This window comes from Eretmochelys imbricata, chromosome 3 (assembly GCF_965152235.1).
Source record: "Eretmochelys imbricata isolate rEreImb1 chromosome 3, rEreImb1.hap1, whole genome shotgun sequence".
NCBI classification, from domain to species: domain Eukaryota; kingdom Metazoa; phylum Chordata; order Testudines; family Cheloniidae; genus Eretmochelys; species Eretmochelys imbricata.
Window position 1 is genome coordinate 158,724,676 of NC_135574.1, and position 18,107 is coordinate 158,742,782.

General features: G+C 43.3%; 1 protein-coding gene across 1 annotated transcript in view; it reads right to left on the bottom strand.

Annotated features, from left to right (window-relative positions):
• Positions 1-18,107, bottom strand: part of DNAH14 (dynein axonemal heavy chain 14) — a 448,557-nt gene that overhangs the window by 342,055 nt on the left and 88,395 nt on the right. Inside the window, 2 exon segments of the mRNA XM_077812193.1 lie at positions 2,710-3,051; positions 14,909-15,256. Of these exon segments, the coding sequence (XP_077668319.1) occupies positions 2,710-3,051; positions 14,909-15,256 (690 nt within the window).

Sequence of the window (18,107 nt, forward strand, 5' to 3'; positions counted from 1 at the left end):
CTTCTGGATCACGCTGATATTGAACATTGGACTGTAACCTATGGACTAATTCTGAAAGAACTCTTTGTAACTCTAAAGCTCACCATCCCTACTACGAAACTGGCCAAAGAACTCTACTCTATCTGTACGTATAATGATCTTTTAACCAATACTCTCTCTACTTTTGAAATACATTTTAGTTTAGTTAATAAGAATTGGCTGTAAATGTGTATTTGGGTAAGATCTAAGATATTCATTAATCTGGTGGGTAATATGTCCGATCCTTTGGGATTGGTATAACTTTTTACATGATCAAGATTTTCAGGAATCCTCATCATATTTGACTTCGCTGTCTGGGTGGGAGTCCAAAGCTGTGTTGCTTTAAGGGAACTATGTTTTGGTTTCTGGATAACCAGTAAGGTATTGTAGAAGCGGTTCCGTTGCTGGCTTGGTGATTTTCAGTATTAGAATACCCACCAGTTTTGGGGATTGTCTGCCCCATTTTTTGCAGTTTGCCCTAATTGAGCAATCTCAGCGTGGCCCCCCCAGGCACCATTATTAATGACTTTTTTGTACAGTAGTATTGCACTAGCTGTGTTTAGCCCAGGGGCAACTCAACTAGTATGTTGTGTTCAGACAGTAAACATTTGAATAAATTTGGTTCAAATTTTGAATTAACATTTCTTGTGTGCACATCCGTATCACTTTAAATGCATGCACGGTGTGCATCTACATATTGAATATTAACTTGTTTATTTTTCAGGAGATGTTTCCATTTTCCAAAAATGGAGTTGGTGGCAATAATTGAAAACATTAGTTATATCTCTATATTTCCAGAATGTTTTGACCCCAATTCAGCAAAGCACTTAAGTATGTGCTTAACTTTAAGCATGTTTTAAGTCCAACCTGATTCAGCAAAGCACTTAAGCACGTGTTAAAGCTCCATTAAAGGTCCATTAACATCCACTTATGCCTCGATGCCTATAAAACATTTGACTATTCTTGGGCAGCTAGTGTGCTGTGACCACTGTTCAACATGCTCATAAAGGATAGGATAGGATAGGATTAAAATTCAAAGTGATTTGGACAAACTGGAGAAACGGTCTGAAGTAAATAGGATGAAATTCAATAAGGACAAATGCAAAGTACTCCACTTAGGAAGGAACAATCAGTTGCACACATACAAAATGGGAAAAGACTGCCTAGGCAGTAGTACTGCAGAAACGGATCTAGGGGTCATAGTGGATCACCAGCTAAATATGAGTCAACACTGTAATACTATTGCAAAAAAAGCAAACATCATATTAGGATGTATTAGCAGGAGTATTGTAAGCAAGACACGAGAAGTAATTCTTCCACTCTACTCCATACTGATTAGGCCTCAACTGGAGCATTGTGTCCAGTTCTGGGCATCACATTTCAGGAAAGATGTGGACAAACTGGAGAAAGTCCAGAGAACAACACAAATGATTAAAAGTCTAGAAAACATGACCTATGAGGGAAGATTGGAAAAATTGGGTTTGTTTAGTCTAGAGAAGAGAAGACTGAGAGGGGACATGATAACAATTTTAAAGTACATAAAAGGTTGTTACAAAGAGGAGGGAGAAAAAATATGGTTCTTAACCGCTGAGAATAGGACAAGAAGCAATGGACTTAAATTGCAGCAAGGGTGGTTTAGGTTGGACATTAGGAAAAACTTCCTAATTGTCAGAGTGTTTAAGCACTCGAATAAATTGTCTAAGGAGGTTGTGGAATCTCCATCTTTGGGGATTTTTAAGAGTAGGTTGGACAAACACCTGTCAGGGATGGTCTAGATAATACTTAGTACAGCCTTGAGTGCAGGGAACTGGACTAGATGACCCCTCGAGATCCCTTCCAGTTCCATGATTCTAACTCATTGTCACCTTGCACTTCCACTAACTGTCCATCTCGTCTGTCTTAAATACAGATTGTACACGTTCTTTTGGCCAAGAACAGTCTTTTTGTTTGTACATCACTTAACACAACAGGGACTGGTCTCTGGGTGGTACTGCAATACAAATAAATATACAAACATAGTAAATGGGACTTAAGCATATGCATAAGTGCTTTATTGAATTGGGGAATTTATGAATATTACATAATTAATCCTAATACCTCAGTCTGCTACAAAAGTATAATTACCCACACATTATACATAGGGAAAATGAGATATATAACATTAAGCAATTTGCACAAGGTCACAATATGAGCCAGAGTGACAGTTAGGACCAGGTTTCAGAGTAATAGCCGTGTTAGTCTGTATTCGCAAAAAAAAAAAAAAGGAGTACTTGTGGCACCTTAGAGACTAACCAATTTATTTGAGCATAAGCTTTCGTGAGCTACAGCTCACTTCATCGGATGCATACTGTAGAAACTGCAGAAGACATTATATACACAGAGACCATGAAGCAATACCTCCTCCCACCCCACTCTCCTGCTGGTAATAGCAGGTGGGAGGAGGTATTGTTTCATGGTCTCTGTGTATATAATGTCTTCTGCAGTTTCCACAGTATGCATCCGATGAAGTGAGCTGTAGCTCACGAAAGCTTATGCTCAAATAAATTGGTTAGTCTCTAAGGTGCCACAAGTACTCCTTTTCAGTTAGGATCAGAATGCTTGAGTTCCTGGTTCTTAAACTCATTTTCAATCCATTAGACCAGACTGCCTCTAAAGATGAAAATATGCTGTTTTAACAGACCAGTAACTTACTTTGTTCTTGAAGTTCCTAAGTTCAGACTGTAGGTTGCCAAAATAGCCATCCAAATCTGCACTGAATTTTATAATATTGTCATTTTTTCCTTTTTCACAAATAAGGATACTTGATTTGAGATCATGCAGACTGCGAGTAAGGGTCTGATATAAGGCAACCTGTTCAACTGGAATAAAGAAGTCATAGGCTCTTGCAATAGAATACAATTGGGAAAGTGTGTTATACTGAGTCTCTAGCATTGGCAACTCTGAGGAAATCTGGCTCAGAAAAGTCAAGTGCTCAATAAATTCTTCCACTGTTCTGAGATCTTTGTCCAGCTTTCTAAGTGCTGAATGGATAACCTAAAATAAATGAAAAATCAATCATTATATTGTTCACACACACACACACACACACTTTTAAATTATTTATATGGTTATATTTTTCTCTGTTTTATCATCAAAATAATCGGAGAGGAGTCAGGAACAATGCAGTTAAGAAAACAAAATGAAGTGAGAGAGAGCTGGAGGTAAATGGCTGGATATTAATTTACACTAAAGCTATGTCTAAGGGTGTGATGCCTAGCTTGTGTAAACATACTCCCATTAGCTCTCATCTGAGCTAGCACACTCAAAATGGTAGCGTACAGATGGTAGCACAGAAAGCAGCAGCATGGGCTAGCTGCCTCAGTACAAACCTGCCTGAACCCCCGTGGGTATGTACTTGGGGCAGCAAACCCGGGCCACTGCTGCCACAGCCGCCACAGCCCATACTACTGCAGATACACTATTTTGAGTGTGCTAGTGCCAATGAGAGCTAACACGAGCATGTGTACACACACTGGGAATCCTGGGCCTAGCTCATATTGCAGATGTAGCCTAAGACTCTTTCACACCTTTTCAGTGTAAAGTGACATACTTTAAGGCTGGACCCTTCTTTTTATAAAATGCTGCCACTAAAAAGAACATTTACTTACACTACAGGTAACTAGTTATTTGAGATGTGTTGTACCCATGTATTCCATGTGTGGTATGCACAGGCCCCATGTACATAAGACCAGAGTTTTTTGACCAGTAGTGTCCTTTGGGGGCTGTGGCTTATGTCCTATGTATTCTCCAATGCGCCATAGCCAATGGCTTAAAGTGCAGGGCATCCGTAACCACTCCCCAGTTCCATCACTAACACTGTCTCCCAATTAGCAAGAACTCTACAATAGTGGGGAGAGGGTTGGGTGTGGCACAGATGTACAGAAAAGCATATCAAAGAACCGGTTACTACTTATTATAGGCTAAGTAACTGTTCTTTCCTCTTCGAGTGAACGTCCACAAGTATTCCACTTCTATTGACTCACAATAATAACTTGTGTCCTGAGGTGGTTGCTCAGAATCTGGGATGACGACTACAGGAAAGCTCTGTCACAGTGGGCATCAGGTCTGGGACCTTCTACCAAGGAGTTATGCTGAGTGGAGGTGTGAACTGAACTCCAGATATGAGCTTTGCAATCTCTGAAGTTGCGACATGTCAAAGAGATGCAGCAGAGGCAGCCTGGGCTCTGATGGAATGAGCCCTAACTTGTTCAGGTGGCTCTAAATGGACCAGCTCATAGCATTAACATAGTTCAAGACCTATTTTGACATTCTGAGTGGACATAGGTCGTCCCTTCATTCTATCAGCAAATGATAGAGACAGTCAAGATTCCCTGAATAGCTACGTTCTCTCTCTAAATAGAGAGATACTTGAAAATGTCGAAGGTATTAAGTTTGGCATCCCACTGAGTAGTGTGAGGCTTGGGGAAGAAGATAGGTAGGTGAATCATTGATTAAGATGCAAATCAGAAACCACATTAGGTAAGAAGCTTGAGTAAAGTCTCAGTCACTTTGTCTTTGTGAAGTACTATGCAGGGAGGTCCCACCATAAGGGTCTGAATATCCCCTATTCTTCTGGTCAAGGTAATGCTACTAAAAAGGCAGTCTTCATAGACAGGTAGTACAAAAAGGAAGTTAACTCACCTTCTGCAGTAATGATGGTTCTTCGAGATGTGTGTCCCTATGGGTGCTCCACTGTACGTGTGCTTGCATCGCTGCACTTCTGATCGAAGAACTTTGGTAGCAGTGTCCATGAGGCCAGCACATGCACCCTCCCTCACTCATGGTCTGCCTCGAGGTTACCTAGCAGCACGGGGGCGAACCCCCCTCACTTCCTTCTCTACTGCAGAGCCCATTAGGGAGAACTCCAAAGTAGAGGGGAGGAGGGCGGGTTATGGAGCAGCCATAGGGACACACATCTCCAAGTACCATCATTACTGCACAAGGTAACTTCTTCTTTGAGTAAGAACCCTATGGGTTCTTCGCTGTAGGTGACTTCACAGCAGTATCCCTCATGGAGGGTTGGGACTTTGAAGTGGAGTCTGTTACTACAGAGAGTGCTGAGGAGCTGAAGATGGCATCAGAACCTGAATCTCCAGTAATCGCATAATGTTCTGCAAAAGTGTGGGCAGAGGCCCAAGTCACTGCTCTGCAGATTGCTGAGATAGGGACATCTTTAAGGAATGCAACCGAGGTAGAAACTGACCTTGTGGAGTGCGTTATGAACTCCGTATGGAGGCAGTAGGTTGTGTCCTTCATAACAAATATTAAGGCAACAGACGACCCATTTGGATAGTCTGAGTCGATATCACAGAGTCCTTGGATCTTTCTGTGAACCAAAGAAAGAGCTTAGCAGATTTCCTAAAGTCCTTAATTCTGTCCAAGTAGAATGCTAGTGCTCTTCTAACATCTAGCACATGCAGAATCATCTCCCTGTTGTCATGAAGTGGTTTTGGGGATAAACAGGGAGTTAGGTCTGTTGATTCATATGGAAAGTGGAGGCAACTTTAGGGAGAAACTTTGAATGCAGCCTCAGAGTTACTTTGTCTTTAAAAGAAACCATGCATGGTGGGTATGCCATTAGGGCCATTATTTCTCCTATGCACCCAGCTGAAAGAAAGAAGTGAGGTGAAGTGATGGCTATTAGAAATGGCATCTTCATGGACAATGTAAGAGAGAGCAAGTTTCCATGGGTTCAAAGGGAAGTCTAAGTTAAGGTCCCAGGTTGGAGTGGGTGGTCTCACGTTTGGGAAGAGATTCCCAATTCCCTTAAGGAATCTACATATCAGTGGATGAGCGAACACCAAGTATCCATCTAATGGTGAAAAGCCGTTGTGACTACAAGATGTACCTTAAGGGAGCTGAGTGAGAGTTTTTAACCTCTTGAGGTCTAAAATGTAGTCTAAAATCAGAGAGAGAGAAAACAAGGTTGAGTCTGTGTGCTTAGAATGACACTAAATTTGGAATAGTTTTCATTTTTGTAGGTAAGTCCATCAAGTGGTCGGCTTTTGGCTGTGCAGCAACACATCTTTCACCTCGTCAGAGCATTCTACCTCTAAAACTTGGAACCAAGAAGGAGCCAAGCCTGTACACCGAAGACCTGCAGGTTGGGATGAAGAATCAGCCTCTTACTTCATCCCAACAGACAGCAGGTGGGAAATGGGCCTAAGAGGAACCTGAGGACATACTGCCATCTGTGTCAGGTAAGGGAACCAGACTTGCCTTGGCCAGGAGGGGGCAATCAGAATAACTCATTTTGTCTCGCTGAATTTTCAACAGAACCTTCGACAGACGAGGAAATGGGAGAAAGGCATACAAGAGGTCCCTGTCTCATGCAAGGATGCGGGCATCTCCAGGTGAATGTTTCCGCACATCGGGACTAGAACAGTAACAAGCACATTTCTTGTTCTGGTAAGTAGTGGAGAGCTCTGTAGTCGGGGTTCTGCAAAGGCAAATATGTCTTGAAGCACCTCTGAGTTCAGTTCCCATTCATGGTCATGATAAGAGTTCCGAATAAGATTGTTGGCTGTCATGTTCTGTATCCCTAGCAGACAGATAGCTGAGATGAGCACATTGTGAAAGATGTACCAATTCCAAAGTTTGAGTGCTTCCATGTAGAGGGAGGGAGATCTGGTGCTCACTAGTGATTTATGTAAAACCTACAGGTCATATTGTCCATCATGACCTTAGTGTGGGTGTTCTTGATGAAAGGCAGAAAGTGTGCACATAGGTTCCTGATGGCCCTTAGCTCCAAAAGATTGCTGTGGAGGGTTGCTTCTGTGGAAGACCAATTGCCTTGAACTTCGCAGTCATGTAGGTGAGTTCCCCAGCCTATTAGTGAGTTCCCCAGCGTATTAGGGAGGCATCTATTATTAGAGTCAGTGTCAGTTACACGAAAGGAACACTTGCTTGAACATTGGCTGGGTCTGTCCAACAGTCCAAAGAGTGCTTTACTGTGGAGGGTAGTGATAGCAGTTTGTTTAGTCTGTTCCTGTTTGGGGAATAGACAGAAGTAATCCACATCTGAAGATGCCTCATGAACATCCAGGTGTTTGGGGTGTTGAAGGTGCATGCTGCCATATGACCTAGCAGTTGCAGGCAGTTCCTGGTCATTGTTTGAGGGCTGGACTGAACTATCTCTATGGGATTCGTAAGGGTGATGAGTCTGTGTAGTGGGAGGAACACTCTTGTTTGTACTGCATCAAGGCCGGCACCAATAAACTCCAGTCGCTGTACCGGGGTCAGTGTTGATTTCTGTGAGCGGAGGTGTAGACCCCGTTGCACAAATGTGTGGATGGTCATCTGGGTGGCTTGTACGGCATTCTGAAATGAGGGATCCCCGAGGAAGCAGTTGCCTAGGTATGGATAGATCACAATGCCGAATGTTCACAGGTGCACCGCTATGATGGAGAGAACCTTGCAGGATATCCTGTGCGCAGATGAGAAGCCAAATGGGAGCACGCTGTACTGATAATGGTCCTGCCCGAAGAAAAACCGTAAGAATCTCCTGTGTGACAGTGGTATCGGGATGTGGAAATAGGCATCTTGTAGGTCGTGGACCAAAACCTAATCTCCTTGCTCTAGAGCTGGAATAATGGCTGCTAGAATGACCATCTAGAACTTTTGCACCTTCACATGTGTGTTTAATACCCTTAGATCTAGAATGGGCTTCCACCCTCCCTTTGCCTTGGGAATCAGGAAATAATGGGAGTAAAATCCCTTGCCCATGAGTTGTGCTGGGACTGGTTCTATGGCCCCTAGGCATAAGAGATGATCTGCTTCCTGGTGAAGCAGGTTCTCATCAGAAGCGTCCCTGAAGAGGGGCAGGGAAGGAGTGGGGGGGATGGGGGAGGGATGTGAATTGAATAGTGTAACCCTTCAAATTAATCTCCAAGACCCACCCATCAGAGGTAGTCTTCACCCAACTGCTGCGAAAGAGGGCAAGGTGACTTCCGAAGGGGTATGACAGAGTAGATGGCAACTCATGTTGCAATTTATAGTTGTTCAGACCCTCAACCAACCCATCAAAAAAGTGTTTAGAAGAGGCAGTCTCAGAGGTCACTGGTTGAGGTATTGACTGCTTCTGAACCCTGGGCCTCCTACATTGTGGCTCATAATAGTGCTGAGACTGTGGGTATTGAGGAAGTCATGACCTGTGCTGTGGCTGAGCACTACATTTTCCCTTCTGTACCTTCCATTCCCACATAGTAAATTCTTAGGGAGCGTGATGTGACCTAGAAATCCTTCAAGGTATGGAGAGAAGAGTCTGTCTTCTCCGTGAAGAGCTCGAGCCCTTCAAACAGGAGATCTTCCATCATCATCTGCAGCTCTTTGGGCAACCCAGAAAGGTGTTGCCAAGAAGCCTGCCTCATTACCACTACCGTGGAGATTGAGCACACCACTGTATCAGCTGCATCCAGTGCTGTCAGTAACGTCGTTCTGGCTACTAACTGACCCTGTCTGACAATGGCCTGAAACAACTCCTTTTGTGTCTCTGGTAAATGTTCCAGAAATGTACTGAGTTTCCTATAATTAATAAAATCATATTTGGCCATCACAGCTTGGTATTTCACAACTCTAAATTACAATGTTGCAGACCAATATGCCTACCCTCCAAAGAGATCTAGTCTTTTCCAATCCTGTTTGTATGAGGTCAACCTGCCATGATGTTGCTTGCCTCGTGCATTAACCGCATCTACTATGATGGAATTGGGTTGCGGATGTTGAAATAGGAAGTCTACCTCTTTGGGAGGGATGTAGTATTTTTGGTCAGCTCTCTTAAAATCATCACCTACTGATTGGGGGGAGGTTTTACAGCCTCATCTGGTGGAAATGGGGACAAGTTTGCTGGGAGGAGTTTGCTGAGGGAGGCTTCCCTTTCAAGCCCTTCTTCCTCTTGTGCAAAAGCTTCTTCCTCCCCTGGCTCAGGGGCTCTGGAAAATGAGGCTGTAGAAAACTGTCTGGTGGACTCTCTCTGAGAGATACTGGATGGCCATGATATGTAAGTCACCCAAGGATCCCAATACCGCCACTGGGGGGCAGGGTATTAGGTAGTGGGGTTGCCCCAGTGGGCCCATACCATGATCATGGGTTGGCTCGATGGAATTGAGGAGTGCCCTCGTATTGTGACAGCAGGCCACAATGAGAGACCAGGAAAATGACATCCTCTTTGTCACTGGGTAAGAGTGGCGCTGACCAGGCTATTAGTGACATGGCCTGATGCAGAGGGCGATTCCGGGTGCCAGGATGTGCTCGATACCAGGGCCCCAGTACCGACTAATGGGGATTGTGGTTATTTCCCAACCATCAGGTCTCTAGGGTACCAGAACTCTTGTGGTACCGTGGGCTCGTTATCTGAGTGTCTGTGGTACATTATTGGTACTGATGGCTGAGAAGGTGCAGAGCATTCCCTAGATGGGAGCTTTGTCACATCCGGTACCAAAGGTTTACTTGGTGCAGCTCTTTTAGAGATGGTACAGAGACTGTTTTTGTCCTTAGGGGGTGCTACCACTGCCTCAGAACCTGACTCCTGGTGCCTCCAGGCAGTGCAGCTGAGCTCACAGCAGAAGCATCCTGATACTTCTGGGTACCGCCAGTACCAATGTGGCTGCAATGGCGAACCCCTCTAGCTGGCCAACCACTCAGTTTTGGGGCTTTGAGCCCTTTTTCTCAAGCCTTTATAGGGAGAATCTGCTGGTCTTTTCTGCAACTCTACTCCTTTGACACTGAAGGCTTTGGGGATGATCCAGGGTCTACATGGAAGTCCCCTGGAGGCAGAAGTATCTTCAGCTCCTGGTTTTTGTGAGACCTTGGCTTTAGCTGGTGGCAGAGGGACTACTTCTGCACTGAACACAGTGAGAGTGTTTTCTCCATTACAGGAATTGACTCCTTGAAGGAGAGGCACCTCTTGAAGCCCAGCTGGGCATGCCCCTGGGAGGGAGGGCTATCACCCTCTAGCAGTGAGGAATGCAGAAGAGAGTTATTTCTCCCTCCTCCTCCTCTTTTTTTTAACTGAAAGAATTAGAGAATCTTCTAAATGCCCCTAGCAGGGAGATGGGGAATCCCCCTAGACAGGGTGGGAAATGTAAACTAAAGTTCTTTTCTTTCTTTCTATCCCAACAGCTAAACTGAAAACTCAGTGATGAATAGTTTTTTCCTCCCAAAGAGGTCTAGATGTTTAGTATCCTTGTAAACTGATGAGGACCTTTTCTGTTGCTTACTCTTCTTACTTGCTGCTTGAGAGAGTTTGGGACAGGGTCTGAGAAGAGATAATCTGCCCCTTTAGCTGGTACATATTTTTTCTGCTCTTCCAGGTGCAGGGGCAATGGTGGCCAGAATCTGTGACACAGTCTTTGCTGGCTCTCAGACTGCCTCACTGATAAAGAGGGCAGCCTTATTCGGAATCAAGCTATGATGGATATCCAATAATTTCTGAGGAGCCTCCTGCACTTCTAGTGGTATCTTGAGGGGCTTCAGCAGTCCTTTTTGACAATTTTCAGGAACTGAAAGCAAAGCTCATACCATTGCCTCGTTGGGTGAAAATGACAGGACCAGTGGAGCTGAGGTGTCCCCTTGTTCCAGCTGACTGACTTCATCTGACTGTTTCTCCTGTCTAGGAAGCGGAGAAGGAGCCTCCTTGGATTAAAACGGCCTTCTGTCGCCTTATGTCATGCTCACTACGTGGTCCCAGAGAGGGATGTCTTGTATACAGGTCCCAGGAAATTCAATAGGCACACTGAGATGTTTCAGAGGGGAAGGGAGCAGCAGCCCCGCAGGGAGCATACCGTATCCTATGAGACTGACAGTCACTAACAAGGGAGTGCTGAGACCAATGTTCCCTCTAATTTTTTCCATCCATGTGTTGGAATAAATTTTGTTTTATGCATCGAGGTAATGTGTGAATTTGCACCACCAGTAGAAATAAAAAACCTAGATATAATATACATATTTTGAAAAGTTACCATAGGAATAATTACTCCAGCTGGGACAGGTTAGGCATTTTAGAACTCACTACTCAAATAATTAAATTTACGTGTAAGAGAGAAATAAAAATTATGAAATGCAAAGACCAGTCAAAAAACTAAAATAACAACACTTTGAAAGAATAAAATTACATAATATATGTGCATTGCAGGAAGTACCAAGAAGTAACCAAGTGTGTTGGGAGGTGAGTGAGACACAGACACAGTGTGTGTGTGTGAGACACACAGAGACTGTGTGAACTGGATGCTGGAGAAGTTTCTGAGAGACACCATGTGCTGTATCTTTAAGGCACTCATTGAAAGCTCTCCTGCTCCTGAGCCCTGTCCCCCCTGCCCCTGCTCCGCAGAGATGGGGTACATGGGCAGGGGGGAGGGGGAGAGACAGAGTGAGTGAGTGAGATTGTGTGTGCTGACTCCTAGGGAAGTCTCAGAGATTGCGCGCTCTCTTTAAGGCACTCACTCACAACCTGGAAAGCTTGTTCAGACCTCAGCAGCGCTCCTGCTCCAAATCCCAAGCCCTGTCCCCTCTCCCCTACTCTGTGGAGATGGGGTACAGGGGTGAGGGAAGGACATCCCGATATCAGCACCCTCCCTCCTCTCCCCACTCTGCACAGCCAGCAGGATGATCCTGGGAGTAGCTGCAGGAGCAACATGGCTGCAAAGAAGTGGGGGGTGGAGGGAAAGGGCACCTAAACACACATTGCCAGATGTACATGGCTCTGCTAATCAAGTGTGTGCAGTTTAGAGGGAACACAGACTGAGACATTCCTAGATACCCCATCTGAACTAATGTCCTTTGAACTGAAGGTGATGTATTTCCACTGGCTATGAATTCAGAGAAGGAACAGGAGACCTCTCAATGGCAATGCCATTGGTTCCAGAGAGGAATGGGTCTTACCTTGATTCGTGGATGGTACGGGGAAGGAATACTGTACCACTAATGGAACTATTTTGCTACTTGATATTACTGTAAATTCCCTGAGAAAAACAGGGATTACAATTGTTTATAGACCATTAAGTCTATACTGTGTACTGCGACCCTCCCCAGCAGTATGTTTTGAGTTCCCTAAATCACTGTGGGGCAGGAGGTGGGACTGGGGAAGAGACCTGGCTGGTGGCTCCTACCCTGCATTGGGCTCAGCTGCTAGTCCCGGATGGGCTGGGGAGGATGGGACTTCCTCTTCCCCTGCACAGCATCTGGGCTGGGTCAGACCCACCCACAGATTTCTCCCCTGGCTGCAGAAAGCTCTGCAAAACCCCCTCTCCACACCCATTGCGCCTCAGCTGCAGGGGGAGGGATCCCTCTACAGGGAGCCACTCCCTCATCTGCCCAACCCCCATGCATCCAGACCCTCCAGACGAGCCTCACCTCCCCACACTCAGAAGCCCCCTGATGAGCCCCACTCCCGCTGCACCTAGACCACCCTGACAAGCCCCCCACACCTGGATCCCCATCCCACTAAGCCCCACTCCCTGAGCATCTGGAACACTCAGTGAGCCCCCCACACCCAGACCCCGCCCACCAAGCTCTATCCGCCCCCACACTGCTGAGCCCCAATCACCTTCACCTGGTCCCCCGCAACAAGCCCCTGTACATCCAAATCCCCCGCCCCCTCACCTGGCTCCCCAATAGACCCACCTGCACCCAGACTGCCCCACACAGAATCCTCTTAAACCACACCTGGATTCCCCCTACTTAAGCCCCTCCACACTTGGATCCTGCCTTGCTGAGCCTGCCTGCCCACACAGAGGGGTAACTAATCTGATCAACAAACAATATATACACTACTAGTTGAATAACTAACTATATACAACCACAAAGAGAAGCTAAGCTCAGACTAGCTATGGACACTAGTGCTCTGTCTCAGACCAAGGGTGGTGAGAAAGAACTATAGTGGCAGTTGGTCCTGCATAGCTCTTTTTAGCCTTGGTATGGTGATAGGTAGGACACATGCACAGACCAATGGACACTGCTAGCAAAAACTTCCATTCACAGGCACATGGAGCACATGTACAACCTAAAACGGAATGCAAATAGAGACTAGCACTCAAAGAAGTAATAAGCTACCTCCATCCATGAAGCAGATCTCTCAGGTGTCCAGGAGGGAGATCATGAACCAGTAACGGTGCTGAGGTCTGTGCCAGAGAAGGTAACTTCTTGGCAGAAAAAAGTAGCAGAATGTCAGCTTGGTCAGTTACCATTAGATGTCTCAGTACCTCGAGCTGGGTGGGTACCACAAATAGAGGCTCAGGCAGCAAGGTCTCAGGAGGAAGTACAGTCAGTACCAGAGAGCAATAACTGCTCACACCCTACACCAGTGCCATAGGTAGATTCTTCTGGGTGTGGTCCTTTGTTACTGGGATTTTCAGAGTCAGAAACAGTACATTCATGCGCACAAAGCTCTCATGCTGAGCTCTTTGGAGCTGACTCTTTCAGTACCAAGCACTTCAGTCCACAATTGCTAATACCAGACTTCTCCGTGGCATCTGGAGACTGAGCACAGATGTTGTGATGACTGCTTGATGTTAAGGCATCAATGGGAACGGTTACAGGCTTTGAACTGCCTGCTGTATTGGACTTGCTCAGTGCCAGAGATGCACATCTGTGTCTCCAGTGACCATGGGATTGGTACTCTTTGAGGTCTCTCTCTTCAGAAAATTGACCTGAGGACACTGAAGAGATACTGGCCAACCCCACTGGAAAAGAGAGGGACTTCCTCAAAACAAAATGAGTTCTGGAGCTCAAAGTGAACCACTGACTTACTGGAGTGCTTTCAGAGACAGTACGGTCTGATCAGATATATTTCTCATGCTCAGGAGTCAACAAAGCCATTGTGGAGCTCTTAAGGAGGAATGTTTTTAGGTGACCCTGGATTTTTGGGTCCTTTTTAGAAAAGGAACAGCATATAGAGCACTTGTGTGGTATATGCACATCCCCCAAACAAAAAGGCTCTTACATTGTCTATTGTTGATAGAAATGGCTTCCTCACAAGAGGGACAGGTCTTGGACTCCACAGTGTCTAAGGGTCTGGTGACAAGAGCACATGGACTTACAATAAAGCTCAAAGCTTTTGGGTTTTTACAGTTTATATATACAGCCAATGAGCTACAAAGAATGAAACTAACTACATAAACTACAGCTAACTAACTATGAGAATTAAGTTGCACATTGGCATGACACTGCAGATGTTCGGTCTCACAGCCACAAATGGAAAGAAGGAACTGGAGTGCAGTTTTGCCCACCCCATCCTTTATGCCTAAACTATGGGGCACTGATCTTCAAAGATATTGGCCTCATGCTATGCACCATAAATGCCGTACATGTGGACAACCACTTGAAGAACTGGAATTGTTTTTTATAAAAATAATTTTGAAGATGACACATCCCCCAAGCATAGCTTCCTAGAGTCTGCAAAGTGTAAAGAGCACAATACATTATGAAGTCCAATATGGATCTTGCTATGCAAAACTCCTTTTCCAGGGCATGTCTTAGATTATGTGGAACGGTACTAATGAAAGGCGATTGATCAGAGGGATGGATGGATCTGACAACTAGAAAATAAATAATCTTCTTGGAAACTGAGGAAATTTGCTATGGTAAACAGAAAAATAAAAAAATGTAGAACCCTATATGACTTTTTAGAGTAACTTTTGAAAAGAACCATAGTTTAAGGTTTCCCTTCACAAACATAAAAATGATCATTTTAATTATATAATCTTTTAATGACATCATAGCAACTAAGCAGTATTTGATTTCATGATATTGTTGATTAATATATGTGTGGAATAATACCATACATACTATATGCTATATAACATTTTCATTTATTAACCCTAAATGTGTGTGCAATAAAAATGATCAAGTCACTTACTTCTAAGAGATGCGAGTTCCTTGTTTCAACTATTGCATACAATGATGAACGTATTATATTAAGCAGGCTTTCAAAATATGGCAGGCAGTTTGTTTGATAGTTAACACTTCTGACCTTAATCATATGAATGCGTCTTTCAATAGTCATACATATAATCTTGTTTACATCATCTGTATACTTATTTAAGATGCCTGTGAAATCATGTGATGATAATTCTCGTTGTAGTGTTAAGATTTCCATATTCATAGATTTAGCTTCATCCACCAAAGCACAGTATCGCATAAAGTTTCTGCTATAAGATTCAACTTGTTCCATTGAACTACTAAGAATAGACAGTAGAGTCAAAATCTGTAGATTTAATATTGTAAGAAATAGTTACAAATTTCATTTTGACAAAAGGCTGGTCTAATTAAATTTTCTCTGTTAACAGCAATTTAGATATCTATTTACTAGTTTTGTAAATTAACAATTTTTCAGACCACTAATTGTCAAAATATATAAATTGAACTTCTTTAAATACACACAGGACCTATACCAATTCAGACTGGTATATTCACATTTAGTTTACAACTACCTCCCAAGAGTCCTTCCTAAAGACTCACTTCTAATATGATGCCCACAGAAAGTAAGTTGATAACATTTTTTCAAATATTACCAGCGCTGGGTTTCCCAGCGCATCTTATGTGTGTCTATTAGAATGTTAACTCTTCAGGGCAGGGAGTGTGTTATTTTCTGTTGTATATAGTGCCAAAAACAGGGTTAGCATTCAACATATAACAGATTATTTTAAAATATACTTTTACAATCAAATGTTATGTTACTTATATACATATTTTTAACTTTGCAGCACACACTTTGTTTTGGTAGCATGGATCTGTTCCTAGAAGTAGCTCCCAATTGGGCCATGGTGGTGGATACTCTTTTCCGCACAATTCTGTACAATTTTCAGGTGACTGCATTATTTTATGTAAAGACTGAGTAATGAAGACTGACAGACGAGTATCACGACAAAATGGAATAACCTGAGCTAAAGAGAGATAATTCAAACAAATTAATTTTCTGAGACTAATCTCAGAACTCAAATTTACAATAATACATAAGCAAAGATCATAAACGGCATGCATATTTTCCACTCTCCAAATATTACACTAATATTGTACTTCCCCATATAATCTACAGCAATGATACATAATGAAGAAATCACCACACTGAACTGAATATACTGAATTAAAAATTAAGATTTCTATAGCTTGCTTATTTTCTATATATTTTATAAATTTATCATTATTTCATGGCAATCTTTGTCTCATTTCACATACAAAATCTTGGAGCACTAAAATCCTTTTTTTTCTATTAACAAATTATACTTACGTATGAATAATTCCAAGCCTCCAAAGATTAATTTGTTACTTACAAATGAGAACAATATTGATTTGGTGCACCACATATTACGCACAGGAGGTGAAATAACAGAGCATAAGGAAAATATATTGCAGAATTTATTCATCTTCACACAACAGTGATGTAAAGTATTTTAAAAGCTATTAAGATATTCTAGTAATGGAAAATATTTCTGTCTAAATTCAAGGGGTTAAATCCTGAGGCCATTGCAGTTTTTCCAGTGTAACTGAGGCCAGGATACATTTACTATGACCCCAGTTTTAACCCCTGGAGTTAAGATTAACGTGCATACACGTAAGTGCCTCCTGTGACACTGTCACTAAAAGCTAGTGTGTGCCAGTGGTAGGGACAAGTGCTATTAACATGGCAAGTATAACTGCACATATATATTTACTAATTTTTGGTGTCATGATAAAGAAAAAGAAGATACACAATGGGGCAAAATTCATCACTGGTATAAGTAGCGGCAACTCTTGTGAAGTTAATAGAAGTGCTCCCACTATGCCAGGAATGAATTTGGCCTTTGGTATCTAAATATTCAATATATGCAAGTATAAATGTAATTATTATTTCAACAAACACAGAGGTAAGGGTTCCCCCACTTTTTTGAACAACAGGCATACAGGAACATATACATCCATCTATGTTAGGCATGAAGAATGCAAGATTGTTAATATATATGTAACTAAATTTGCAAATCAGCCGCTACCTGCTATAGCTAAATTCAGCACTTTTCATCTTCATAGTGCTGTACAACCATATACAAACCAATCCTCAAAACACCCTTTCAGATAGATAGTGAAACTTGGTTTAGGTGAACACTCAAATGACCACCAAAAATTGGTTGTTTAACAGAAATAGTTTTCTAATGAAAGAGGAAAAGAATTTCACAAAATTGTACACTCAAGATATTGGTTTGAGCATTGGCCTGCTAAACCCAAGGTTGTGAGTTCAATCCTTGAGGGGGCCATTTAGGGATCTGGGGCAAAAACTGGGGATTGGTCCTGCTTTGAGCAGGCGGTTGGACTAGATGACCTCCTGAGAGCCCTTCCAACTCTGATATTCTATAACCCATTCTGCTGGGCCTCATTAGCAGGAAGCCTGTCCAGTGGAAAAATCACAAAGACGTAATTTGCCCAGAAGTCCCACTCAAATGGAGCAGATGAAGCCAGTTGGTAGAGCCTAGGAAGTGGGGAGGAACGACCAAAGAGGGCAAACCTAGTAAGAAATTAAAGTTGCTCTCCCCTTGAGGAACTACTGTGGGAAGATAGTGTAAAAATTGCCACTGTTCCCATGGACCACTCTCTTGATGCAACTGCTCCTATAGGAGCAGATGGATGCAAACTGCATCCCTACCTCATTGTATTTATAGGGTGAACCAAGCCTAATATGTTTAGGAACATGATGCCATCTGTTAAGATAAGAAGCTGCCCAATACGGGTAAAGTCTCGCACACAGATTTCATATGCTATTTTATATAAAGGGAAATTAAGACACAGACAGGTTAAGTGATTAGCCAAAGCCACACAGCTGGTTAGTGGCAAAGACAAGATTAGAACTGAGGCGCTCATAGCTTTCACTACAACATGCTATCTCAGTTCCCTAAAGAACAATACTGACATTAACTAGTCCACGATTATCCCCAGATTTTGGAGGCATGGGACGCATCCAATTTTGACCTCACCTGTGATTGGGTCTCCCAGTCTCTGCAAACCGACAACAGACCCTGCCTACCAGGCAAGCAAAAACTGCTACTGGTATAAGACAGCCAATATACAAGAACAACAACAGCATAAGG